General features: G+C 40.7%; 1 protein-coding gene across 1 annotated transcript in view; it reads right to left on the reverse strand.

The window, feature by feature from the left end:
- The window catches only part of chchd6.L (coiled-coil-helix-coiled-coil-helix domain containing 6 L homeolog), a 237,715-nt gene extending 210,149 nt beyond the window's left edge, over positions 1-27,566 (reverse strand). The window contains exons 1-4 of the mRNA XM_041590832.1: positions 27,198-27,566; positions 19,039-19,171; positions 18,884-18,947; positions 17,615-17,759 (exon numbers count right to left, since the gene is read on the reverse strand). Of these exons, the coding sequence (XP_041446766.1) occupies positions 17,615-17,759; positions 18,884-18,947; positions 19,039-19,171; positions 27,198-27,551 (696 nt within the window). The 5' untranslated portion in view covers positions 27,552-27,566. The remainder of the gene's footprint in view (positions 1-17,614; positions 17,760-18,883; positions 18,948-19,038; positions 19,172-27,197) is intronic.
- Between the last annotated feature and the right edge of the window lie 249 nt (positions 27,567-27,815).

Genomic DNA, 27,815 nt, shown 5'->3' on the forward strand with positions numbered 1-27,815 from the left:
CGTAATGGCGAATCCACAGAACAATTTGTAGCAGCTTTGAGAGAGCTGGTTGTTACCTGTGACTTTGGAAATCTAACAGATGAAATGCTGAGAAGAAACTCAGTCCTGATCTTCAACCTTACTACAGGTTTAGACACAAACTGTCCTTAGTAGATGGCTATGCTGTCCGTGGAGCTCATCGTTTACTGGTACCAGAGACCTTGCGAAAAAAGCTCATACAACTAGCACATGAGAGTCATCAAGGAATTGTATGTACAAAACAAAGACTACGAGAACTATACTGGTGGCCAGCAATGGATGCTGATGTGGTAACTGCCATTCATTCTTGTGTTACTCGTCAGAATTATGACAAAACAGCTATCACACATACACCACCACTTCAGCCAATACCATTCCCTGATTCAGCATGGGAAAAACTTGCTATTGATATTGTCGGTCCTTTTACAGATACTCCTATAGGTGTAGATTTGCTATAACCTTGATAGACTATTACAGTAAATGGCGTGAAATTGCATGTGTTTCTTATATAATGTCAGCTACAGTAATAACATTTCTGTCTACAGTCTTCAGCAGAGAAGGTAATCCAAAGGAGTTTATATCAGGCAACGGACCACAGTTTGTCTCATATGAGTTTGAATCCTTTCTGAGAGAGAGGAATATTGTGCATAGGAAATCTTCAGTGTATTACCCACAAGCACATGGAGAAATCAAGCGATTCAACAGAAGTCTGAAAGAAGCACTACATACAGCAAATCTTACTGAGAAATCTTGGAAAGTATTTACAACAGAGTTCCTATATAACTACAGAGCAACGTACCATGCAACAACCCAATCATCTCCTGCTGAATTATTACATGGCAGACAGATGCGCACTAAGTTACATGTTGCAGACATAAAACTTCCACAAAATACTGTGCCTACAAAATCATCTACTGCTGACATTGGGAAATGTCACCAAGCCAAATGCAAGGCTTATACTGACAGAAAATGTGGTGCCAGAGAAGTACACTTTCAACCTGGATCTTTAGTCAGAATTAAGAAAACAGGAATACTGAAACAAGGACAATCTAAATTTACTACACCACTTGAAGTGAGACGCCAGCGAGGACCATACACATATGAACTGTCTGATGGACGCATATGGAATGCAAGTCGTCTTGCTCCTGTTAGATATGACTTTGGAGAAGCTCCATTTGATGAAGGACATTTTCCTACTCCTGATGTCAACTGCAATAGGCCTGAAGAAAGTAAACCTATAAGGCGTACTGAGAGAATCAGAAAACTACCTGCATGGACCCAGGACTATGTGATGTGAATAATGTATATTTCTACTTTAAGATGCATTGTTGTTGCTTATTACATTTGCCCAAATGCTTTCCTACTATAGGGGCAATATGTGTTGTTTATACAAATGGCCTGTAGATGTCACTGTTCCCAGACTTATACTGTGCATACTTCCTGACAGCTTAAAACTGAAAGTGAAAGTTACTGTTGTGTAATGCCTGCATGAGTCTCTGCTAATAAAGCACTGTTATACTCTCCTCATCCTTGGCTACCCAAAACATAACAGTAATGTGACCTGAAGGGGGGCCCACAAACTTTTTCCCCAGATGGGCCTAAGGGTGTCAAGCTTCCCACCAATTATTAACACATATTTATAAAGAGCCAACGTATTTTGCAGCGACAGTGCCAGGAAAAATAGCATTAGCAGCCATGCCAATAATACTTAAAGGGGTAGTTAACCTTTAGGTTAACTTTTAGTATGTTATAGAATTGCCACAACTTTTCACTTTGTCATCATTATTTTTTTTTTATAGTTTTTAAATTATTTGCCTTCTACAAATGTATTGTTATTCCTACTTTTTATTACTCATCTTTCTATTCAGACTTCTCCTAATCATATTCCAGCCTCTTATTCAAATCAGTGCATGGTTGCTATGGTATTTTGGACCCTAGCAACTGGATTGAATTGGATTGAAGCTGCAAACTGGAGAGCTGCTGAATAAAAAGCTAAATAACTTGAAAAAAACAAATAATACAAAATAAAAACCAATTGCAAATGGTCTCGTCACTCTCTACATCATACTAAAAGTTAAGTTAAAGGTGAACAACCCATTTAACCTACCGACCCACACTTCATAGAAATTCGGGAAAAGCATACAAAACCAATAACAAAATAGAGAACAAAAGCTTAACTAAAGAAGTAGCTAGAAATGTTGTACATTATGTTCTGGGCTTCTGTACCAGCCCAAGGCAACCACAACCCTAACCCTTTAGCAGTAAAAATCTGTGTCTCTGAAGATGCCTAAGTAGCTTCCCATCTTCTTTTCTGCTGATTCACTGCACATGCTCTTTGCTACTGTCACTTACTGAGCTTAGGGGCCAACACACGATATACTGAATATATATGTAATATAATTGTCACAATATAAGGCTGCGCTTATTGGTAAATAATTTTTGGTACATGGCAGGTCAGTAACTTCCGTTCTGTCCAGCAGGGTCGGACTGGAGCATTGGGGGCCCACCAGGACTGCAAAACGAAGGGCCCTCCTGGCTGTCCCTAGGGCCCCTTCCTGAACTCTTCCCTAAGCCTAGCCCCCTGCTCTCCTGCTGATCTCTCTGACTACTTTGCTGCGCTAGCTGACTACTGTTAATTTGTATCAACAGCCATCTGTCCTCAGCCTGCATCCTCCAAACCCCACAATTCCCTGCACACATGATTTCAATGAGGAAATGAATATCAGAGTGCAATGCATTGTGGGTTATGTAGTTCCTGCATGCTGTCTGTAAGCTGTGGAGAATTTGTTACAATTTGTAACATCAGTGTTTGCCTAGGGCATCTGGCTGGCTTGGTCCAGCACTGAACATACTAATTCCATACAAAAATACCTCCAATAACCAATACAAAGGGAAATGAAGGCCCTGCCCAAAACAATCTAGCAGAGATATGAATTGCTTTGAATGTCAGGGTCATTGTATTGAATTTTATTTTGAAAGGTAGCAGAGGCCAGTGCAGAGACTGGCAGAGTGGGATGGCAGAGGAGGAGCAGTTGCTGAGCTGTAAAGCCTAGCGGCAGTATTCATTATGGGATGGATCGGTGGGAGTCTCTGGAGGGGGAGGCCAATTAACAGATCGTTACAGCAGTCAATGCGTGATATGATGAGAGAATGAATCAGAATTTTGGTGGCATCATGGGTGAAAAACAATTGTATTGGGAAATATTCCTTAAATGAAAGTGACATGATTTATTGATTGGATATGAGGAGTAAAGAACAGGACAGAATCAACCCAAAGGCACAGGTCCTGGGCTGATGGGGTGAGAGACAATTCTAGGATGTTATAGAATAGATAAAGTGGGATGGGGAAAGAGAACAATTTCTGTCTATGAGAGGTTTCATTTAAGGTAGCATTGGGACATGCATGTAGAGATAGCAGACAAGAAGGAAATCATTTGCAGTTGAAGAGCTCTGGGATGAGATTACAAGAGGAGAAATATATTTCAGTATTATCAGCATAGAGGTGGTGTTGGAAGCCATACGACTTGATTAGTTGGTCAAGGGAGTAAGCTTTGGGAGAACAATAAGGGGTCAAGGGCAGAACCTCAAGGAACCCCAGGGAAGTGTTGGAGAGGATGAAACCCCCATCGTAGGAGATACTGATTTGTGACATAAGAGGAAAACCAAGACAGAGCAGTGTCATGAGGACAAGAGTATGGAAGGACTGGAGAAGTAGAGGGGAACCTATTGTGTCAAAAGCTGCTGAGATATTTAGGAATATGAGTACTGGAAAGTGTTTCTTGGCTTTAGTTGGTAACAGGTCATTAGCTAGCTTCTTTAGAGTCATGGTAGACGGTAAGATTTGTTGCCCACGTTTAACTCTTCGCTACAGTGGGCAACATATATCTTCCAAAAATGCTTTCCCATCAGCAATAATCTTAATCACTGGTTGGTTATTTTTTTCCCGAGTTGCCTGACGTTTTCTCACGAGGCAACTTTGAGCGACTTCGGCAAAATGAAACGTCTTGTATATTTTCCACTGGCTATTCACATTATTGCTGGTAGGAAAGAGGAAGATTTTACGGGAACATTTGTCACTCGCGCTCACAAAGATTAGAGCAGTTTCTGTGGACGGATTGTAAGGGAGGCTCCAGCAGGTTATAATCAGAGTGGAATATAAATAACTTGTGTATTTTCGAGATAAAGGGAAGCAGAGGAATGGGACAAAGGTTACTCCAGAATGCGCCCAACCTGGGGTTTTTCCAGATAATGGATCTTTCCGTAATTTGGATCTTCATACCTTAAGTTACTAGAAAATGATGTAAACATTAAATAAACCCAAAAGGCTGCTTTTGCTTCCAATAAGGATTAATTATATCTTAGTTTGGATCAAGTACAAGGAACTGTTTTATTATAACAGAGAAAAAGGAAATAATTTTTAGAAATTTGGATTATTTGGATAAAATGGGAGACGGACATTCCGTAGTTTGGAGCTTTCTGGATAACGGGTTTCCGAATAACGGATCCCATACCTGTACTATGAAAGAAGGGGCTTTTTCAGAATGGTGCTGACAAGAGAGAATTTTTGGTTCTACACTGTCTATATATATATTCTTATATTGGGACACTTTCCAACATTACTTGCACTAACTGGAACAGGGACTGAGCAGGAGACGGAGGGGGTGGAAAAGAAATTTCAATTTTAATATTGTAAAAAAGGGTTCTTTTTGGTTCTTCTCATTAATAACCGTGTTGAAAAATTGTAGCATGATAATATCCTTTTACTTTGAACCTCAGCGATCACATCTGACCTTTCTGAGCCATGGGAGATTGCATATCATTAGAGTTTGCCTGCAAGAGCCTATGAAAGCAGGATACATAGTACTTATAATTAGATAAATATTCATAGCAAGGAATGAGAAGTTCCGCTCATGCAGCTTATGAATTCACTATCAATCTGCTCTTGTGGGAGAAGATTTAAAATGAGGTGATCATTTCCCCTATAAGAATAAATTGCTTGTATGTTAAAAAAAAAAAAGAGGAAATTTAAAATGGATAATGTCATCCTTTTGTAAGAATAAATGGTTGCTCTGATTTAATCGGATGCACAGCGAGTTGTTGGACTAGCACTGTAGCCCTCAGCTTTATTGCATGGCAACTCCAATGTGTCCAGTCCCTAACACAGTATTACGGACCGCCCGTATCAGTTTTGACCTTCCATTGTCGGTGCTCATCGTCCCTTCCCACTCGCACAGTCAAGTGTTGACACAGCTCTGAACTGAAAGAAGCTACATTACACAGGGACAGGATATGCGCCGAAGCGCCTAACGCTAGCGTCAATTCGCTAGCGTTGGGCATTTTTATTACTCCGCAAATTCACTAACGGACGCTGGCGTAACTTCGCTAGTGTAACTTCACACCCTTACGCCTGGCGAATTTGTGCAACGGACGTAACTACGTAAATTCACTAACGCGCGCATTGTTCTGAACGCTACCTTTTACGCTAGACTACCTTCGCCACCTCAGACCAGGCGAAGTGCAATCGAGTAGATAGGGATTTCTTCAAAAAAAGTTACATTTTTTTCTAAGTCCCAAAAAACTCTGACGTTTTTTATATATTATGGGTGATAGGCTGAAAAAGATCGAAAAAATTTTTGGGGCTCCCCTCCTTCCCCCCTACATTTCCTAACTCATGGCACCTTAACTATACAGTGGGCACATGTGTAGGGCAAAATAAAAATGTTATTTGATGTTTTGAAGGTTTCCCAGGCATTTGTAGTGCTGCTACATATTCCACCATTGAAATTTGAATTTCGCACCGTATGCAAATTAACCATCGCTAGCGTAACTTCGCTTCGCTTAGCGAATCAACGTTAGCGCAACTTTGCAACCTTACGCTACCCCTGAGCGCAACTTCGGATTTTAGTGAATTTGCGAAGCGCTGACGAAACTACGCCTGGCGAAGTGCGGCGAAGTTACGCCTGGCGCAACTACGAATCTTAGTGAATGTCCCACTTTGACTCCCAAATATACCTGCTGAGCTGAAAGTGTGGTATTAGTAGTCTAAAACTGCAAATATCTCAGAAACAGCAAACATCCCATTAAGTAAGAGTAGGAGAATCATTTGTGCCTAAAGTCAGACTGGAAGGGGTCTGGGCCTATCAGGGCTGCCACATCAAGGCCACCCGCCACCCCCAGGGACCCCCCGCCCCAGCCGCAAATCCTCATGGAACCCTGTCCCAGGATTGTTTTGCCTCCGATAAGGATTAATTATATCTTAGTTGGGATCAAGTACACTGTTATATATGTATATTATATTGTATTTATTTACCCCTACCACCAACGGTGCAACAGCCCTGAGGTCTAAGTACTGAAGCTTCAGCATAAAAGGCAAGTGTGTAATCCTTAGTCAGTTCACTGTAAATACAAATTGGGGTGTAACATCAAGTACAACACCCAAAGAACCTCAGTAAGAGAAAGTTTTTCTTCTTTTGCCTCTTTCTGGATTTCGAATGGGGGTCACTAGCCGGCAGACAAAAAAACATCGCTCCATAAGGCTAAAAATTTTATTGTTATATCTTATTACAAGTATGGGACCTGTTATACAAAATGCTTGGTACCTGAGAATGGATAACGGATCTTTCCGTTATTTGGATCTGCATACCTTAAGTCTACTAGAAAATCATGTCAACATTAAATAAACCATTAAATAAGATATAATTAATCCAAGAAGGATTAATTATATCTTAGTTTGGACCAAGTACTGTTCTATTATTACAGGGAATAATGTGGATTATTTAGATAAAGGGAGACGGCCTTTCCGTAATTTCTCGATAAGAAGTTTTCGGATAAAGGATCCCATACCTGTATGTATATATCTATTCAGACCCTCTCCTAGTCTCTTATTCAACCCACGGTTTGGTTGATATGGTAAACTGGATCCTAGCAACCATATAACTGCTGAAATTACACTGGAGATCTGTTGAACAAAAAGCCAAATCATTTCAAACCGCAAGATATATCATCATATATAAAAGTCTGCCCATGCAATCCCAGGACCTAAATTCTCAAAATGCATGATTTCTGGCAGTACAGCCAACAAATGTCTTGATTGGATTATTTTTGGACACTTATGAAGCAGGTTCCTCCCTGTATTTTTAAAGGAATATAGTTAGCAACCCAATTTTCACCATGTTTAAGGCCAGGGTGATAAAATCTGCTGAAGACAGAGTAGGGAGCTTACTGACCAATGTATCAGAGCCTCCCAGTTTCATATCTGGGTATGGATTAGCCAGATAAAAACTCCATTGGATGAGCACAACATCAGTGAATGTCTCCATAAATCCAGAGTACCATTCAATTTTTGGCCTGATTGACAAACAGTCGGACCAGACTAATTTGGCCATGATTATTCTGCCAAATCTATTTCTCTTGAAGAAATACAGTTAACAGTTTACAGACTGCCATGCATTGATATTATTCAACAATCAGATTTCTTGTTAATCCCTGTAAATTAGTTTTTTTTTTTTTTTTATTAAATATAGGCATTATATTTGCACATTATAAAGAAAGAGCAAATGAAAGCAGAAAAGAGCATAACTGTGCCAAAGCGCTGAGGATTAAATCCAGAGAGAGATAACCGCCCCAATGCTGGGCTGCAATCCTATTAGTTTCCTGCACAAATCCCACACAAGGCTTCATCTGGCAGAATTAATTTCATTGTTCTATTAGGTAGATACATTTCCTGATAAAATCTGTCTTCAAAAGGGAAAGTACTGTCAGCGCAGTCAGCTGGATATACATGGTTGAGCCTGGTTTCAAAGAACCTAATCCTCTTTCTCTGCATCTTACAAACGGCTCTGATTAAATGCACTTTTTCTTATTATTGGGGATGCACTTTAAGAGAGTGGTTACCTTCCTTTCTACACAGTAAAACCCTACAGTGAAGAGGCAGAAACTGTTATTAGAGCATATAAATTAGGGATGCACCAAATCCACTATTTTGGATTCGGCCGAACCCCCAAATCCTTCACGAAAGATTTGCCGAATACCAAACCGAAACGGGATCTTAATTTGCATATGCAAATTATGGGTGGGAAGGGGAAAATATTTTTTACTTCCTAGCTTTGTGCCACAAAATCACGCAATTTCCCTCCCCGCCCCTAATTTGCATATGCAAATTAGGATTCAGATTCAGTTCAGCCGGGCAGAAGGATTCGGCCGAATCCAAATCCTGCTGAAAAAGGCCGAATCCTGGCCGAATCCGGTGCATCCCTAATATAAATCACCAGCCATGTTTTAATTAAGGTTCTTGTTACTTTGTATAACTTTCTCCTTGTCAGGGTTTGCATCACACAGCCATTGGTGCAATCGCCATGTCATATGGGACTGTGGTTTGATCAAATCTGTCTTCTAACAGTGTTCAGACAATAAAGTCAATATGCAACTAACTCCTTGAAAATACTTCTCTGTGTACAGCCAAGTCTGCATAGCTACGTTTTGCAATTACAGATTCAGACCTCCCAGCTGTCCCGTTTTCAGCAGGACAGTCCCGCTTTTGACAGCTCAACACGTTTATACTGAAAAGTCCTGACTTTCTCTGCACTGAACAGCCAGAAAAAGAAACAAAGTTTCTAACTTAATTGACTTTTGGCAGAGAGCCCAGAACAGCCACCAGGTGCAGATAAGATACTTTGTAACAATTTTGAGATAAGCAAATAAGTAATTGTAACAATTTAAATAAGGAGGTCCCTTGAGAAAAGTTAGACTCACAGTTTAAAGGGCAATTCACCTTCATAAGCAAAACTGTAACAACTGAAAAAAAAACACAGAAATATGTTCAAACTGTCATAGCCTGCCAATAAAATAACCTTTGTAAAATGAACGTGGTAATTAGGGGGTGTGACCACAAAAATGGGCGTGGTCAAAAAAATTAAATACTGTTTTTGTCCCTCTTTTTATTCCCAAAATGTTGGGAGGTATGCAGTTTCTACAAATAAAATACAATACTGATACATACAGTATACATGATTTACTGCACTTAACAATATCTTTTCAACCCACCCAAAACAGCATGACAACCCTAATGACATGCCTCTAACACAGTTGTTGATGATTTGACTTTGCAAATGCTATTTCAGGGGAACGCTGAAACAAGCAATGAATGCTCTACAGGGAGGAGCTCTGTAGATGATAACATATCACAACCACCTGTGCTCGCCAATAGATATCCAGTGAGAACTGGTAGAAAACCTCCTGCATATCTGAAAGATTTTGAGACCTAAATATATGAGGCTACAAGTTAAAAGTCACTGTTGTTATCTGTTTGGCTACTGCTTTTTATATTGTACGTATGTGTTTCTAATTTGAAACAAGGGAGGGATGTAATATTTAGTAACAGCCCTTTTAAAGAAGAAGTAAACCCTTTTTATTAAAATCCCCTACCCCCCTACCCTACATAGACCCACCTTCCTGCTCCACCCAGCCTAGGTGTTACCCCGGCTAAAAGTCCCTAACTCTTTACTTACCCCTCGTTGTAGATTCAGGGCATCGGAGTTCACGGGTGCCATCTTCTTCTCTTCGGTAATCATCGGGAAGAGATCGGCGTATCGGTGCATGCGCAGTTGGGGCAATCTTCCGGTCCCGAACAAGTTTGCATTCGTCAAAAGCCATAAAAGTTGCTGAAGTGCCAGAAGAAGTTCTGAAGATTGCAGAAGAGAAGAAGATGGCGCCTGTGAACTCCAATGCTCTGAAACTGCAACAAAAAAAGAGTTAGGGGCATTTACCCAGGGTAACACCTAGGCTGGGGGGAGCAGGAAGGGGAATTTATGTAGGGTAGGAGGGTAGGGGATTTTAATAAAAAGGGTCTCCCTCTCCTTTAAGGACATGTTTCTTATGCCTTGTTTATTTTTATTGCTATGTAGCACTGCTGACACTCTAGGGCCCCCTCTATAGCAATCCAGAGAGTACCCTAGAGTATCCTAGGCACTATGGTTATGACAGTTTCCATGTGAAGCTGGTTAGGCAGTTCTGCAGCCTGTTGAATAAAGCCTACAACCAGAGCCTTCTGTGTGTGTGTATGGGTTAAGATTATACAATTATATTTTGGGCTTCTGTACAAGCCCAAGGCAACCATAGCCCTTTAGCAGTAAATGTCTGTGTCTCCAAAGATGCCCCAGTAGCTCCCCATCTTCTTTTCTGCTGATTCACTGCACATGCTCTGTGCTGCTGTCACTTACTGAGCTTAGGGACCCACTCACAATATACATTACACATAGAATAGAAATGTCACAATATAAGGCTGATTAGTAATTAATACAGATAATTACTACATGGCAGCACAGAAACCAGTGCAATTAGCATCAGAATTTAATAATCAGCCCTGTAGCATCAGCTTATATTACAGACCAACCTCATTTTCTGCTGGATAATTAGTGACGAGCCCTAAGCTTAGCTTCTCAACAGCTGCTCAGAGCCCACTGAGCATGTGAGTGTCACAGACACTTTCCAAGATGGTGACCCCCTGTGACAAGTTTGAAGTCCTGGATCATTGCTGCTATTGACAAGCTGAGACTTTAGCCTCGTGCAATAAGTTCAGTATATAAAATATGGCATTTTTAGCCATATTCATTTTTAGGGTTTCATTCTCCTTTAAGCCATATATTGCAGAGTGTGATGTGTGTACATAAAACATATATTCTATTTCCAAAGAGTGAAGAAAAAAAACCTAGAGGAGAGAAACATGGGTTATTAGTAGAAATAAAACATTGCCAGTTGAGTGATGGAGGCAGATTAATACTGTGCAGCAGCTTCTCAGCAACCTCTGAAAATGATTCCGAGCACAGATATTTCAGGCACATATTTGCCAGGGTCTGAAATAAGTTCAGGAATCAATGACATTTTTTTTAAACCAGCAGGGAAAGAGCGGACTAATTGGGCAGAATGATTTCCATCTTCCTCCTCAGAAGTCTCCGTAGATTTATTCTGATGACTGCGCCTGTCTGCTGCACGGCTGACGGAGGTAGAGAAGGCTGTGAGCTTGGTCACTGAGACAAGACAGGTGAGAAGTTTTTATCTAGCACAGATGCTAATATGTGCCAGGCATCTGACGCTGTATAATTCCAGCTAGACGAGAGGGTAAGTGATAATTACATGTACGCTAATAAAATTTAAGGACAGAATAAGATTATCTCTAGAAGTGGCAATTAATTTTTCCCATACGAGGAGGGAGCATGGAGGTGCTGTCAGGCCGGAGAGAGCGGGACGACCTTGGTTTTAGCTGCGCGCCGTGCGTCCTTCCTAACGGTTTGTTCCTGATAACTTCTGTCAGGTGAAATGTGTAAGTGATGGTAATTGCAGCTTAAAGCACCAAATGAAAAAGCTTAATGTGAGAAGGGTGTACATTGTTATCCAAGTGGCTTTCAGTCTCCTTTTGGTTTTCTAAAGGTGCACATTAATTACTGCTCCACCAGCTGTGCCATGTATAGAAAATCTAATGCGAAAATCTACAGAAAGGACCATTCTAAATTTAAACATGTTCAACCCACTACACTGCCAAGACTTCCCTGTTTTCCTCTGTCTAGGCCAATAATTATGGTCCAATGTGACCATCAGGCCAAACAAATCTCCTCTGGGTATGATGACAAGAGGGTCAACCTGTTTGTCCAATAACTCAGTCCCAAATTAATTTTGATATGACTGAGCATGGAAAATGAAAGAAACACTTAGTTGGACACATTGGTACATTTACGGCTGATGCAACCAAGTAGGAATATGATGCCATACCAGAGTGATATGAATTATTTATTATATTAAAATAAAAGAGATACTACTGAGCTGTATGTGGGTCAATCCATTAGATGGAACTAGAGCAGTGGTCCCCAACCAGAGCAAGATATTGCTCTCTGACCCCATGCATGTTGCTCCCATGCTCCCAAAGCAGGTGCTTATTTTTGAATTCCAGGCTTGGAGGCAAGTTTTGGTTGTATAAAAACCAGATGTACTGATGAACAAAACCTCCGGTAGGCTGCCAGTTCATATAGGGGCTACCAAATGACTAATCACAGACCTTATTTTGCACCCACAGGAACATTTTTCATACGTGTTGCTCCTCAACTCCTTTTACATCTGAATGCTGCTCATGTTTAAAACATGTTGGGGACCCCTGAACTAGAGGCTCATAGGCCAGGCATGGCCCTCAAGCCTGCCCAAAAGCTCCACTGACTTTGTATCACATATTCATTTTATTACAGTCTGGCCACTAAACACGCCCACAACCACCTGAGAGAATGGAAAGCACTGCATTAGATCAATATGAAAGACAGCTCCATCATGTTCAGAGCTAGATAATGAACCATGAATTGGTCAATAGCGTTTTCCATTTTTGGGTATTTAATGCTGGTGCCACCAACAGGGGAACAATGCAGTCAGGGGCCCCATGAAAGAGGGGGCTCCAAGAGATTCACATGTAGCAAAGGGGAGTAGGGCTTGTGACGTGTAAATCAGGGGAGTGGTTATGATTATGCTGGTTATTTTGGCTGGTCATTTTCGCTGGTAATTGGGACCTATGTTTGCCACCTTGCTGGTACTAGCCGGTAAATTTATGAAGCCCTAAAAATCCCTTCCTTCCTTCTCCTTTGCCAATCACCCCTGATTCCCAGAAGCCAGCCTCTGTCCCACCTGTTTCCCCACGCGGTCTGCCCAGCCCCATTCACCTGCCCATTGCCAGTTCCATCCCAGTATTCCTGCTCATTTACACACCCCATACTTTGTAGCCCTGCCTCCATGTGATGTCATGCCCCCATCTGCAACCTGATGGCTGATATTAATGAAGAAAAAGGTGGCAACCCTTTTTGGGCCCCATTTATTTATTAGTTTGAAGGGCCCTCTGTCCAGGGGCACAGGTCACCAATAAGCTAATTTCTGGTGCCCCCTAGGGGGAGGTCCTTGCAAACATAGTAGTATGAGGCTCCATGATTCTGTCAGACACGTAAACAGAAAATCATCAGCAGGATTTCTGTCTGCATTGCCCTGAGGCCTCACGGTCCTATCGCATGTCGTCCTCACAATCCCTCCCACGTGTGCGAACGCATGCACCAAAGAAATGGGGAACTCCGAGTTCCCAATGCCACCCCTAAAATTTTGCCACCCTAGGCCCAGGCCTTTGTAGCCTTGTTACAAATCCGGGCATGATCATCAGGTTCAAATGAAATTGACCAGATTAGATCAGTGGGTCCCCTTTTTTGAGTCTAGATTAAAAAAAAAGGAATGAGGTTGCCAAAGGCCCATCACTTTGTAATAAAGTCTTTTAACTGCAAATTAGCTCCTTGCACTCACTCCTGCTGTGAATGATGTAGGATTTTTTTGTACATTGTCTCTTCATATCTTTGGACTCTTTCACTGTGTCAGAGAATATTACCAGATCTCGTTATCCATTACTATTGCCTTAACAAATTTCCTGACAGTCACTGGAAATCGTCTAACAGTAGGCCACTCATTTAAAGCCATCAAAATAAGAAACTTATCGAAAGGGGAATTATGTGACGAATGTAACGAGGATGAAGATGCCAAGTGATGTTATTATGCTCTCTTTTAAATGCGATGATGTATTCTCTGGAGTCGTTCCGCAGCAGCTGACAACGGTGAAATGCAGAGCAATCAGATTACTCCCAATTACCCTGTGATAGGTGAATGGATTCCCCAGCTTCCAATTTAGCAGATGAGGAGATAAAATTTGTGAGAAACGGTGCAAAAGTACATCTTGTCTGCAAAATTGCTGAGATTTTTTTTTTTTTTTTTTATAGTAGTCTCCTATGAAAGCTGAGGATGACACTCGCAGGGAATTTCCAAAATTCCTTCCTCTAAATATTTATGTAACTTTGATGCCCAGTTACTCCTATCCAGTACTTGGACTAAAGTTTTTTTCTGAAGCCAATGACTTGATAAATTGTCCTTTGTTTGATTATCAGTCATTCCTGGCATGCTGGGAAGGAAGAAAGTCTTGTCAGTAACCAGGTAAGTAACTGATTGTTCATCTGTTCATAAAATCTGGGTGCTCAGGTACAGAGTGGGATGAGGTATGGATCAACATGGCTCAGAAGCAGTCAGTTATACCGGGCATGGGTGGTTTAGGTGACTAACTAAGTGACAGCCTTTTTTTTTATTATTAGACATATGAAACAGCCACTACCAGGTGTAACTTGCAGGCACTCTGTGCTACAGAAGGACAGGTGCATGCTTCCCGGTATCCCAAGTTTTGAATCTACAGTATAAAAATTGAAGCAGCAACACTGTGCTCCATAAAAAGTATATTCATTTACCTCATTTAAAAACAGGCAACCTCCAGACCAACTTCTTATGTCTTCTTATACCATCCTTAATCATAGGCATGCACACCTCCCAACATTCTTGAAATAGAAAGAGGGACAAAAAGATTTGCTGCGCGTAGCCCCTAATTACCATCTTCATTTTAAAAAATGAAAGTTTGAACACATTTCTGTGTTTTTTATGTGTTATTACACATGAAGATGAATTGCCCTTTAAGCTGCAAGTCACAGTTTCCCCAAGAGACCTGCTTATCTTAAATTGTTACAAAACTATCCAAGTGCACCTGGTGGCTGTTCTGGGCTCTTTGCCAAACGCCAATTTACTTAGGAACTTTGTATCCTTTTCTGGCTGTTCAGTGCAGGCGAACAAAGAAAAAACTGGATATTTCAGTAACTATCTGGGAATGCGGGTTGAGCTGTCAAAACCGGGACTGTCCCGATTAAAACAAGACAGTTGGGGCTTGAAAAAGCTTGAAAAAAAGTCGGGGAATGGCTTCAAACGTTTGTTGTGGTCTGAGCCATGTACAAATAAAGGCTTTTTAATTTCACTAAACAGTGCTGTTCATTGCGCTATTGCATGTGTTGCAGTGAATAGTGGCCACAACAGAACGTGCACCTATATACCCGGGGAGTACTGTGCTCACATGGATCATGAGAATTATAGTTGGGAGGTATGGGCATGGGTGATCTGTTGCATAGACAAATCTCATTGATCATTTCAGACTTTATTTAAAATTACATATATGCATATTCATGACTTTAAAATATCATGCCTTTTTTTTTACTGGCCCTTTAAAAGGTTTTCATGAATCATGGCTCCAATGCTAACAGAGCGAAGCAAGTAATTTACCAGGTTCTATGGCGCACTTGAAAATAAAACCCTAAAAAGAAAATGGTTCGCAATTATTACTTTACATTACCACCCAAAGGAGACCTATGGTAGCCTAACAGTAATGATCCAGGCCTTTAAAGTTGGCCACAGCAGCTCCCCATCTTGGATCTTGTTAGGCCACTTGTTAAGTGTCAGTTGCATTGCACTGCACATGCTCAGTATGCTTTGCCGAGGAGCTAAAATTTGGGATTGCGGGAAAAAATCCAAACATTCTCAGAAAGTGAGAATACATCTGTCATAGAAGCTAATGGTACAGGACTGTGAATGTAGGAAGTATAAAGAAATATCCACCAAGTATAACTACTGTAATGGAAATCAATGTGCAAAATATAATTTTGTTTAAACTGACACATTCACTACGCTTCCCCTTTAAATAGGAGACCACGCAGGACTTGGCAAGTGTCAGATTGCATGATTCTGTCTTATAATACAAATGTTGGTTAAGGAGGGCATATTTTGTACATTGATCACATTCAATTTGCCTTCAACATAGCTTGTTTGTCTTCTTAATAAATCAAAAGCTGGGAGCTAAGAGCAGTGATTGAGGGGTGCGCGTAAGCACCGGAGCACAGAATAGATCGGGCATGTTAATACCTTCAATGGCCGGGAGGCCAAAGCAATTACAAAACTAAATAAAATGAAGCATTTATAATCACAGTGTTCATACTTATCAGCACTAAATCTTCTTACAATATTTATGGAGCGGAAACAGAAACAAGCTCGGCAAAACTCAAAGGGGGAACGATGATCCTCAAAGGCACTGGATCTGCAACACCTTCTCTTTATAGCACTTTTAAAATATGAAGAAGAGCACTACAGAAATAATGTCCACATTTTAATAATAATTAGCACTTTGTTTAAGAGTCTTTGTGATGGAGCTGCCAGATTGATTGCTCTTTGGAAGAAAAATCCAACAAAGTGAATATATATATAATTCATAGAGCAGGTTTGTTATAGCCAAGTCATTCTCTATAGAATGTTAAACGGTTTTATTGTTGCTTGTGGAAAAAAAATGTACCAGACAAATTTGTACAAATAAATATGGGTAGAAATGTAAGGCTTTATGAATATAACCGGGCTTTTTTACAAGCATAGTTGAAGATATAGTTAAGCAAAAATATATGAAACTGTCGGCCGGTTGACACCATACATTATAGCGTATAATAGAGCGGATTCACCTGCCAAAAAAATGTATCTGCTCCTTGTTGCTTTATTGCCTTTATTACATTTTGGTGGTATTTATATACATTCTATCCAATAGGAATGAACTTTGTATGTTTGTATATGTAAGAATACCCCCTATATATGAATGCAGCTGCCATAAATAATCTGCTGTGAGCTCTGTTGACAAAGTACTTAATTACTGAATATTGATAAAATCATTAATCTTGCACCAAAATGCCACATGTACCACTTGCCCATTTAATAGCTAACATTGATGCTTAAAGCACTGGATGTGAATTGTATGAGCTGGAAACCCCTAACAGCCAGTGTCGGGCTGGCCCACCGGGATACCAGTCCCGGTGGACCAAGGTGTCAGTGGGCCCTTATGCTGGGATATTTCATGGCCATTCCCAAATGCTATGAGCACAAAGAAGCTAAATATATGGAATAATAGATTACGTAAAAGAAAGAGACTAGGAGAATAGAGGTTGAGCGAGGAGAGGAAGAATAATGGCCCTAAGAGTGGGCCCTTGGTCTAAGGTTAATTAGTTGGCCCCTAGTCAAAGGTTTTTGGGTGGGCCCCTGGTATCCCAGTCCGACACTGCTAACAGCAAATACTGATTTCAGCTCTTAAAAGAAAAAAAACAAACAATAGTGCAGCCATTGATTTTATAGGGGAACTGTCACCCAAATAAATAATTAGAAATCCTATTTTATGATGTTAGTCGAGCAAAATAAACTTCCTTTATTCTTGATAAATTATTTAAATCGTGTTTATTATAGTCTTGGAATTTAAAATCACATGAAGCAGGAAGGCATCATTTTGTAGACAATTTAATTAAGGCATAATGTTCATCATGCTAAAATCTTGTTTATGCACCAGAATGGGGGACCTGATGTCCATGTCCTTGCATTGGCTAACCAATTAGATGGTGAGGAGAGAAGGGGGGTGGGAGGAGGGCAGTGACTTTAAGGAAGGGCAGAACTGAAAGTGAAACTAATTGACCATTATGCCTCTATACCTCTGGCATTGAGGATGGGCAAGCCATATATGATCAACAGTGGAAATTTTTAAATAACGGTTATCCATTTTTGAATAAAAAAAGAATTTGGATTTCTTGCTCAATTTTTAAAGCACTTTTATTATACAGCTTTTTATGTCTGGGTGACAGGTCCTCCTTTAACTAATTCTCTGCAGGATCCTGAGGGTTATGAGGCCAACAAAGTGCAGACTCACCAAGTGTTCAGCCTTTCTGCGCTCCTGATCGGCCATTTTCTTCTCCCGCAAAATGGAGGTGCTCAGTCTCTGGTGGGCTGCATCCTTCTCTCTCTTTGCAAGACGAGCTAGCTCTTCCTGGATTAATGTCTGTTCCCTCTCATATCTGAAACAAGGACATAGAGACTCATTACAAAATCATTTACAATAAAAGGGTTGAGTACATGGATTTGGTGTTGATTAGGCCAGTGTCATTTGTTGAATTTTTCACCACATAATGGGAAAGTATGCTTTTGTGTCACAATACGCAAGGGCCAAATTTGTGTCCATGGTTCCCAGAGACCTTGCGGTCTTAGCGACCGCCATCCGAGGCCTTTTGGTCCTAGCACCCACGACCCCTGCAACCCACCCCACCGCACACTAGCACAGCGCAGGAAGGTTTCTTTGGTTTTGGCAGCAATATATACAAAGTAAGATGCAGCACTGTGAACTCCCGCTAACAGCTGAAAGTATTTCAAGTGATACCAGGGGTTTCAAGTGAACACTATCTGGAATACTGCAGTTGGAAATAACTGAGAAATTTTACATTATATATGTGTTCTCCAAAGCTACCCCTCAAACACTGGGAGCCCAAGACAAATACTCTTTTCGCCATCCCAAGTAAACCTACTGAGTATCTGGGTAGTCACACGTGAGAATAGACAGAGTAACAGTTATGATGCAGAAGAGTATTTTCATTCTGACAGTCATTTGAGCATAACCACAGGGCAGGCAAACTTTTATACTGTTTGAATGACTCTGGAATTTGCAGTGCTCTAGAATTTGTGGTTCTGCAACATCTACAGAGCTGAAGGATGTCTGTCCCTAGAATAAACTTGTAGGGACGCAGAGGGTTAATTCCCCTCCCGTCGGAGCCTCATGATGTAGAAACCCTGTTTGGAACTAACTACAGGGTTTCCTAAGGGGCAGAGTTCTTGTGTTGGTGCAGCATGGCCGATCCCAAAAGGTGTCACTAGGTGTCGCTGCTGCACCCTATAAAAGGAGATTACCATGTGCTCACAGCCATTACTGCTGGAGGATTTCTGCTGATTATACTTCACTAAGGAGATAGTGATGTCAGCTACCACTATGTAGAGGCAGGAGGCCTCTGAGGCTGGGGTAGGCGACCCCATGCCTGGGAGCTCGACCATAAGGGTCTGAGGCTCCGGGTTTTTCAAACTGAATGTGAAAATGCTCACGCTATATACAGTACAGGGTGTAACAAACTATTAAAACTTCAGTGAGACATACCTTCTGTACAAATCCTCCTCTGCATACTGGTGCCCTACACCTGCCGCTGTTGGCTTGTGAGCACCTGTAATATATATGTATAACAAAATATGAAAATGAGTTGTATTTACAACCCCCCAAAACCTTCCACATACACCAGAAAATCTGTGTATTACCATCTTTAGATGCAGCAGCTGGATGGCTTGCTGAAGACCCAACTTTAGAAGGGACGGTTGCAGAACCTGAAGCTGCCCCTGAGGCTGCCCATGTACTTTGGTCTTTCATCCGAGTAACAACTTCATCAGAGAGCTGCACAATGGAAGAGAAGTATGCTTTAGAGAAGAGAATCCAAAGAAAAAAAAAAAAAACCCCCAAGAGTTTGTGCCATTACTTCTCTTTAGGAATGCACCAAATCCAGGATTCGGTTTGGGATTCAGCCAGGAGTCTGCCTTTTTCAGCAGGATTCGGATTCTGCCCTCCTGAACCAAATGGAACCAAAAAACAAGGAAGTAAAAAATGTTTACCCCTTCCCACCCCCATATGCAAATTAGGATTCGGTTCGGAAATCAGACAAATCTTTTTCAAAGGATTTGGCGGTTCGGCTGGCAACTGGCAATCTGTGGGTTCTGGCAAATGCCAGAGGGGCTGCTATAAGGTGCCATAGAAAGTCAGTATTTAGTGGACTGGCGTGGGCTGATTGGGCCTCTGTGTACCTGAAATGGCAGGGCCTATTTTAAGTCTCAGTCCAGACCTGCCTTACAGGCAGGGTATTGTGACCTGCAGCTGGAAAACATCTAGAGCAGTGGTTCCCAAACCGTACAGCTGACCCACCTGGGAGGGGTTTGGAGGAGTGCAGGGAGTGATATTTGCAGTGAAAACATATTTACTGTCAAAAATATCCTTGGAACCATGGCTGATTATTTTCCTAGACTTCTATCCTTTGTATGAGCTAAAGGGTGAGTCAGGTTGCTCAGTAGTGATGTGTGGGTTGACCACTGGTTCGGCGGGTTATGGTTGAAATTTGGCCAACCATTGTGTGTTTGGATTTGGTGTTGGTCAGACTGGGGAAATATATATCTCCAATGCTCTCAAGGATTTTCTGTCTTGGAACAAAAGACACACACAGAAGTAGCGTTGAGAGCAAGAAGACGCTGGTACTGGGTTAGGTGTAGGTCATACAATGGCAACATTTTGTAGATTAGGGTTGGGTACGGGTTAAGGTCTTGAATATTAAGATTGAGTGCAGGCTGAGTTTTTACTGACACGCACATCACTAGTGGTCGTAACTTGACAAAGACCATCAAATCGGCATCTTCATTTTTATTTATATAGCATTAACGAGCTACACACTGCCACCCAAAAATAATGATTTCAGCAAGAGAAGAACACTATATCCATGTGAAATTACACTGTATCCCGTGCCAGGCTGGAAACTAAAAAAAAAAAGCACTTACAGAGCATCAAAAAGCCAAAGTCACTGAATCACCAGCCGTCATCTAAAAGTTTGCAGACGTGTTCTACAAGTGATGGCAATAAACCTTCATTACTGTCAAGAGAACTACATTTCTGGCAACAACAAAATGTTAAGACCTATAAATACAGTTAATTTACCCCTTGAACTTTACATCAAGAAAAATGTCAAAAACCTGTCATCCAAAACATATATTGTGGGTGGATTGATAGAAGTGGAGAGACGGCTACCAGTATATACATTTTTCAAAGCAAATAAAGGGCACAGACCTAAGAAAATAAGGGGCTACTGAACGGTCAAATAAATCATATTTCAGTTTCAAGAAAGACTGTTTAACCAATGTAACTATTTGGCACTTGATAGAATAGTGCTATGCTTTGGCTACACGGACAACTATATTGCTCAACATCTACACCTGGTTAGTAGCTCCTATGAGTTTGCTCAGTCCATGTTTCCTACTGGAGGTGGCCAGGAGATGTGACCTCCAAAAACATCATAGTTGGCATAGGCAGGAGGTACAGGGGCTTCTCAGAGGGTCCTCACTTGGGCATTGTGGCCCTACATATCTGGGTTATTAAGGGGTGGTTCACCTTTAAGGTAAACTTTTAGTATATTATAGAATGGCTAATTCTAAGCAACTTTTCAATTGGCCTTCATTATTTATTTTCTATAGTTTTTTAATTGTTTGCCTCCTTCTTCTGACTCTTTTCAGCTTTCAAATGGGGGTCACTGACCCCATCTAAAAACAAATGCTCTGTAAGGCTACACATTTAGGGGGTTAGTTACTAAAATCCGAATTTATCTCATACTATTAATAAAAAAAGGTCAAACAAACTCCCATGTCCGATTTTTGCTTATTTGTTATTAAAATAACTCTAATTAATCGGATCGTTCAAAAACTCAATAAAATCGAGCAAAAACACGAATCGTACATATTTTCCGGACTTGTTTCTCGAATAGCTTGATTTTGTTCAGCTTTTGCCCGTAAAACTTCCAAAATGGTCGGATTTTCAGGCTAAACCCAGCTCCGACCACAATAACTTCAAACAGGAATAGGTGCCTCTCCCTTCGACTTATATATGATCTTGACAGGTCTGAAATGGCAAATTTTCAGGCTTTTCACTGCATCAGGGTATAATAAATGTAGAAAAATTCTAGTATTTTTTCAGTAAAAATTCGAGTTTTTACCAAAAAAAAGCTTGATCAAAAAAAAATTACTTTAGTAAATAGCCCCCTTACTATCATTGCATTTTTTTATTACTCATCTTTCTATTCAGACCCTCTGTTATTCATTCAAATCAATGCATGGTTGCTATGGTAATTTGGGCCCTAGCAACCAAATAGCTGAAATTGTAAACTGTAGAGGTGCTGAATAAAAAGCTAAAAAACTCAAAAACCACTAATAATAAAAAACAAAAACCACTTGCAAATTGTCTCAGAATATCACTCTCTACATCATACTAAAATTTAACTCAAATGTGAACAACCCCTTTAATAAATTCAGCAGGCAACACTTGAAATCAGGGCTCAGTGTCCTTAAAGGGAAATCCATTTCTCAAAAGAGCAAACAGATTTTTTTATATTCAATTTTGAAATCTGACATGGGGCTAGACATATTGTCAATTTCCCAGCTGCCCCAAATCATGTGACTTGTGCTCTGATAAACTTCAATCACTCTTTACTGCTGTACTGCAAGTTAGAGTGATATCACCCCCTCCCTTTTCCCCCCCAGCAGCCAAACAAAAGAACAATGGGAAGGTAACCAGATAGCAGCTCCCTAACACAAGATAACAGCTGCCTGGTAGATCTAAGAACAACACTCAATAGTAAAAACCCATGTCTCACTGAGACACATTCAGTTACATTGAGAAGGAAAAACAGCAGCCTGCCAGAAAGCATTTCTCTCCTAAAGTGCAGGCACAAGTCACATGACTGGGGGCAGCTGGGAAATTGACAAATGTCAGATTTTAAAATTGAATATAAAAAAATCTGTTTGCTCTTTTGAGAAATGGATTTCAGTGCAGAATTCTGTGGAGCAGCACTATTAACTGATTCATTTTGAAAAAAAAAACTTTTTCCCATGACAGTATCCCTTTAATGTGGTGTGACATACTTTGGGACCACTGTCAATGCCTACTTTTGAGAAATTTGCTGAAATTTGAATATGTAAATCAAGGCTCATTTTTAGTCATATATTTTGTGAAACATATGGTGTCCATTTATACCTAAAAATTATGGATTCAGTTACCAAAAATAACTAGTACTTTGTAAAAGTAACCAGTATGAAATGTTAAAATGACAGTATTTAAATGATTAAATGCCTCATAATTTGCACCGTGTCCTTTTAAGCATTGGAGAAACAAGATTTATTTTTATGGCTAAAAAGATATTGGTTTATATCTAATAAATAATATTAATTAAAAAAAGAAAAAAAAAGAGACAAGCTGTGTATTGATATGCAATTCCAGTATTTCACCACTAGAGGGACATACGCAGCAACATAAAAAAAAGAATCTTAAAGGAGATAAGAATAACAATAATTTAATATAAGCTTAATCATACTAAAATAAGACATTTTCTAAACATAATCAGTTACAAATGATGGCCAGTTTCTGAATTAGTCAAGTTAATGCAGGAGTTGGGAGTCTTGATTTTGAATGATAGTTGGGTCAAACGCAGCCTTTGGGAGGGTTAATTTTTAGGGATGTAGCGAACTGTTCGCCCGCGAACTAGTTCGCGCGAACTTCGACCGTTCGCGTCCGCCGAATGTTCGCGAACGTTCGGGAACGTTCGCAGTTTGAGTTCGCGTTCGATCGTTCGACCATTCGAATTCCTTCGACCGCTAAAAATCGAACGATTTCCATTCGTTCGAACGATTGTAAGCATTCCATCCAATGAAAAGCATTCGATCGAATGGCTTCGATCGTTCGATTCGAATGAAAATCCTTCGATTGAACGATTAAAATCCTTCGATCGTTCGAATCGAACGATTTTAGCGGTGTTCGAAGTTCGCGAACTGTTCGCGAACGTTCGCATTTTTTTGCCGGTGTTCGCGAACGGCGTTCGCGAACACCAAATCGGCAGTTCGCTACATCCCTATTAATTTTGCCTGGAAGATGTATTAGAGCTCACTCTTTTAAAATAACTGGAAATCCTTTTTCTCTACATGCAGGATTTGTACCAAAGGCAGTTATTTTGTTACATTTTGTTTTTGCTGCAGTCAGTTATCTGAGTGAGCTCTAATACATCTGCTAAAAAGGGATGCCCCACTCTATATATATATATATATATATATATTTATTGTTGGCTAACTAATATAATCATAGCAAGCTTTCAGAACATTTTAGTTCCTTTTTCAAGCTGATTACAATGAATCTGTGGTGTTCTCTGATATATATATATACATACAACATTCAGCTCATAGGTCAAATGACCAACAAAAAGGAAGATCAATCTATGTGTAAGGTGTCAAAGTCATTTATTATATCAGTTAGCCAATAAAGATATCACCTTTATACCACTTTTGTTATTTTTTTATTTCAAAAGGGTTGCCCTGTAACATGTTTACTGGCTAACAAGGTACATCAACTTTACCTGCAAAATATATATATAGTTTGTGCCCACATTAAATATTTTTTCAATTTTGTAAAACCTGTGAGTGCGCCTTCTTTGAGGACTATATATATATATATATATATATATATATATTGGATCAAACTGTCAATGTAAATCTGACACCCAGCACCAGCAAGAAGACAGAATAAAACATACATCATTTTTAATTGATTATATCTAGAATGTTATTTCAGTATGATGCACTACACCCAATATCATGATAGCAGCTTCACATTCAGAAAACAGTGTATACAGCAGCATGGTAAGATGCCAGGTAAAGGTATGGGACCTGTTATCCAGAATACTCGGGACCTGGGGTTTTCCCGGATAACAGATCTTTCTGTAATTTGGATCTTCATACCTTTAGTCTACTAGAAAACATTTAATAAACCTAATAGTTTTGCTTCCAATAAGGATTAATTATATCTTAGTTGGGACCAAGTACAAGGTACTGTTTTATTACAGAGAAAAATTTAATCATTTTCAAAAATTTGGATTATTTGCTTAAAAGGGAGTTTATGGGAGATGTTCTTTCTGTAATTTCGAGCTTTATGGATAACAAATCCCAGTGCTGCTGGGTCCTACAATATACTCGTGAGTTACCCTAGCAACCAGATTGATGAAATTGCAAACTGGAGAGCTGCTGAATAAAAAGCTAAATAACTCAAAAACCAATTACAAAAAAATGAAAACCAACTGCAAATTGTCTCAGACTATCACTCTCTACATCAGGGATCCTCAACCTTTTGAACCTGTTAGCAACATTCAGAAGTGAAAGGAGTTGGGAAGCAACACTAGCATGAAAAATATTCCTGGGGTGCCAAATAAGGGCTGTGATTGCCCATTTGGTAGCCCCATATGTGGATTGTCAACCTAGACTGAGGCTCTGTTTGGCAGTACACCTGGTTTTTATACAATCAAAACTTGCCTCCAAGCCTGGAATTCAAAAATAAGCTGCTGTTTTGAGGCCACTGAGAGCAACATCCAAGGGGTTGGAGAGCAACATGTTGCTCATGAGCTACTGGTTGTGGATCACTGCTCTACGTCATACTAACAGTTAGTTTAAAGGTGAAAACCCCCTTTAAATAGTTCACCAGAATGAATGACTTCTTTCACATTTCTTCTACAGCAGCTTAGTGAGCCAAGTTTTGACCCTGTAAACTGTTACAGCTTGTTACATTAGTTAATACAATGTTCATACTCATTAGAGGAATATCAGCAATTACTGTATCAACTGTAACCTAAATGGGCTGTTCACCTTACAAACTCTTTATTAAGTTCAGTTGTTCACAGGGCTGGATTTCTCGAAGCTGCGCCCCAAGGTCATATGGTCCCAGTACCGGCCGCCAGGGCGACCACCCCCCAAGCCGATGCTTGGTCCTAGCGCCGACCCTTAGTGTACCCTCCTGGCACGCGCAAGTGAGCTCAAGTGAACCCGAGCTCTCAAGCACAGGAGCACTAGGGAGCTTTAAATAAGTGCTCCTTAGGGATGCCGCTGGGTGGCATTCAGCCCCTAAAATTTTGTCGCCCTAGGCCCGAGCCTTTGTGGACTCCCCATAAATCCGGGCCTGGTTGTTCAGTTTGCTTGATTCTCCACCAATATTATATAATAACAACTTTTTTCAGTTGCTTTACATCTTTTATTTTTTACCGTTTTCCCAATATTTAAGTTTAAAATTTGATGTTCTTTTCATTGATGTCTGGCAGCTCAGTAATCCAGGTGCAGAATCTGAACTGTTAACAATTTGCTCCATTAGTTGATACATTTCTCAACTATTGTATCAATTCTAACAGCTGGCTTTAATGAAATTCAGGGATTCCGTTCAGCAGGGACAAAGATAAGAAATGGATCAATTAAATGGATCAATTTAGAACATGTACAGAGTCAGCCACCCCCCTCCCAGAGCTGCTTCAGAAAGTCAAAAAGAAGGTAAAAATTTTTACATTACCCTTCAATATTAGAAAAACGGTCACAAATAGAAAATAGAAAGTGCAACTGCAAAAAGAGACATGTATGTAAAGAGAGATGGGCTGCTGCTTTCTATAAACAATTGAGGAACCAATACATAACCAATAAGTAGCCAGAAGCACAGGTCCTATATATTGAAAGGGGTTGTTCACCTTTGAGTTAACTTTTAGTATGATGTAGAGAGTGATATTCTGAGACAATTTGCAATTGGTTTTCCGTTTTTATTATTTGTGGCCTTTCAGTTATTTAGCTTTGAAATTGGCAGCTCTCCAGTTTGCAATTGCAGCAATCTGGTTGCTAGAGTCCAAATTCCCCTAGCAACCATGCATTGATTTGAATAAGAGACTGGAATCTGAATAGGAGAGGCCTGAATAGAAATATGACTAATAAAAAGTAGCAATAGCAATACATTTGTACAGAGCATTTTTTCGGCAACCCCCATTTGAAAGCTCGAAAAGGTGGAAAATAAAAACTATAAAAAATAAAAAATAAAAGCCAATTGAAAAAGTACTTAAAATTAGTCATTATATAACATAATAAATGAAAGGTGAACAATCCCTTTAAACACATAACTGCTTTCTTGAGGGGTGCAAGAACAGAAACAAGCAACCTTTGGCTTTCCTGGCATAAGAAGCTGGGAGTTGTAGTTCGGCAGATATCTGACAGCTAACGTTTGTGTATATTAGGCATAAGTATCACCCCTAGCTAGGGTTGCTCCCTGACCGATAATTTACCGGCCTGACCGATAATTTACCGGCCTGGCCGGTAAAAATGATGGTTGATCAATGGCGGAACTACCGGGGGAGCAGGGGGTGCGAGCGGGCCAGGGCCCCCACCCCCTCAGGGCCCCCCGCTTTGCACCGCATATTCCCGGCCAGTTCTGGGTGTACGGAGGGGGGGCGGGGGCCCGGCTGCGCGTCCTGCGCCAGGGCCCGCCCCCCTCTAGTTACGTTTCTGTGGTTGATCCCAATGTTATTAATAGGGGAAAAAGATAAATCTATAGGAAGGTCTGTATTTTTTTTTTCCAGAAAAGGTGGCAACCCTACCCCCAACCTGCACACGGTTTTCTGCTCTGTTTGTAGTAAGTAGAGCACAGGGGTGTCATGCCATAAACACTCACTGCCAGATCTAAGCCTCGCCATTGACAAGCATATGATATCTCCCAGCATCCCCTGAGGGTACCAAGTGTCATGCTCACAGAAGCACAATGATGCAGTAACAGCAATCCCACCACATGTACAGCAATAATAATAAGCACACGGCTAAACCTGTCCCCTCACCCTGACTCCTCGCAGCACCCGCACCCTTTCCTCCTCGTCCATCCCGAAGGACACCTTTCTCCCGGTGCTCTCACTGCCCCCCATGATGATTACCACGGCAACCACTTCCCGGCAGCTGCCCTGAGACTGACTAGTAATCCAGGCGCATGTGTGAACTGCTTGGCTATCATTGGCATAAAAGAAAACACAATAGCCAATTGCAGCATTCAGGTTGCTTCCACCAATCAGGAGCGACACCAGGCTCAGACTGTCAAATGCCCAATGGGTCGCTTTGTTTATGTCTAAAGTGGGCAGATTGTACGGAAACCTGTTTAGGACATTATTAGGCAAAGTCAGTGTCAGCGATGTGATCATGTCAGTATTATGCAGCTTCACTCGGCATGTTTCTCACCCTTCTGAAAGCTTGCTATGATTATATTAGTTAGCTAATAAAGGGATCACCTTTATACCGCTTTGTTATTTTTTTATTTCAAAAGGGTTGCCCTGTAACTTCCTCACCCTTCAAATAAGGCTCTATTCACACCTCCATTTCTTTTGATCTCCCCCCTCCTGTCATGTTACTCAGCCTTCCTGCTTTAATTATTTCCTCCATCCTCTCTCAGCCCTCGTCCCTCATCT

This window comes from Xenopus laevis, chromosome 4L (genome assembly GCF_017654675.1).
Source record: "Xenopus laevis strain J_2021 chromosome 4L, Xenopus_laevis_v10.1, whole genome shotgun sequence".
NCBI classification, from domain to species: Eukaryota; Metazoa; Chordata; class Amphibia; order Anura; family Pipidae; genus Xenopus; species Xenopus laevis.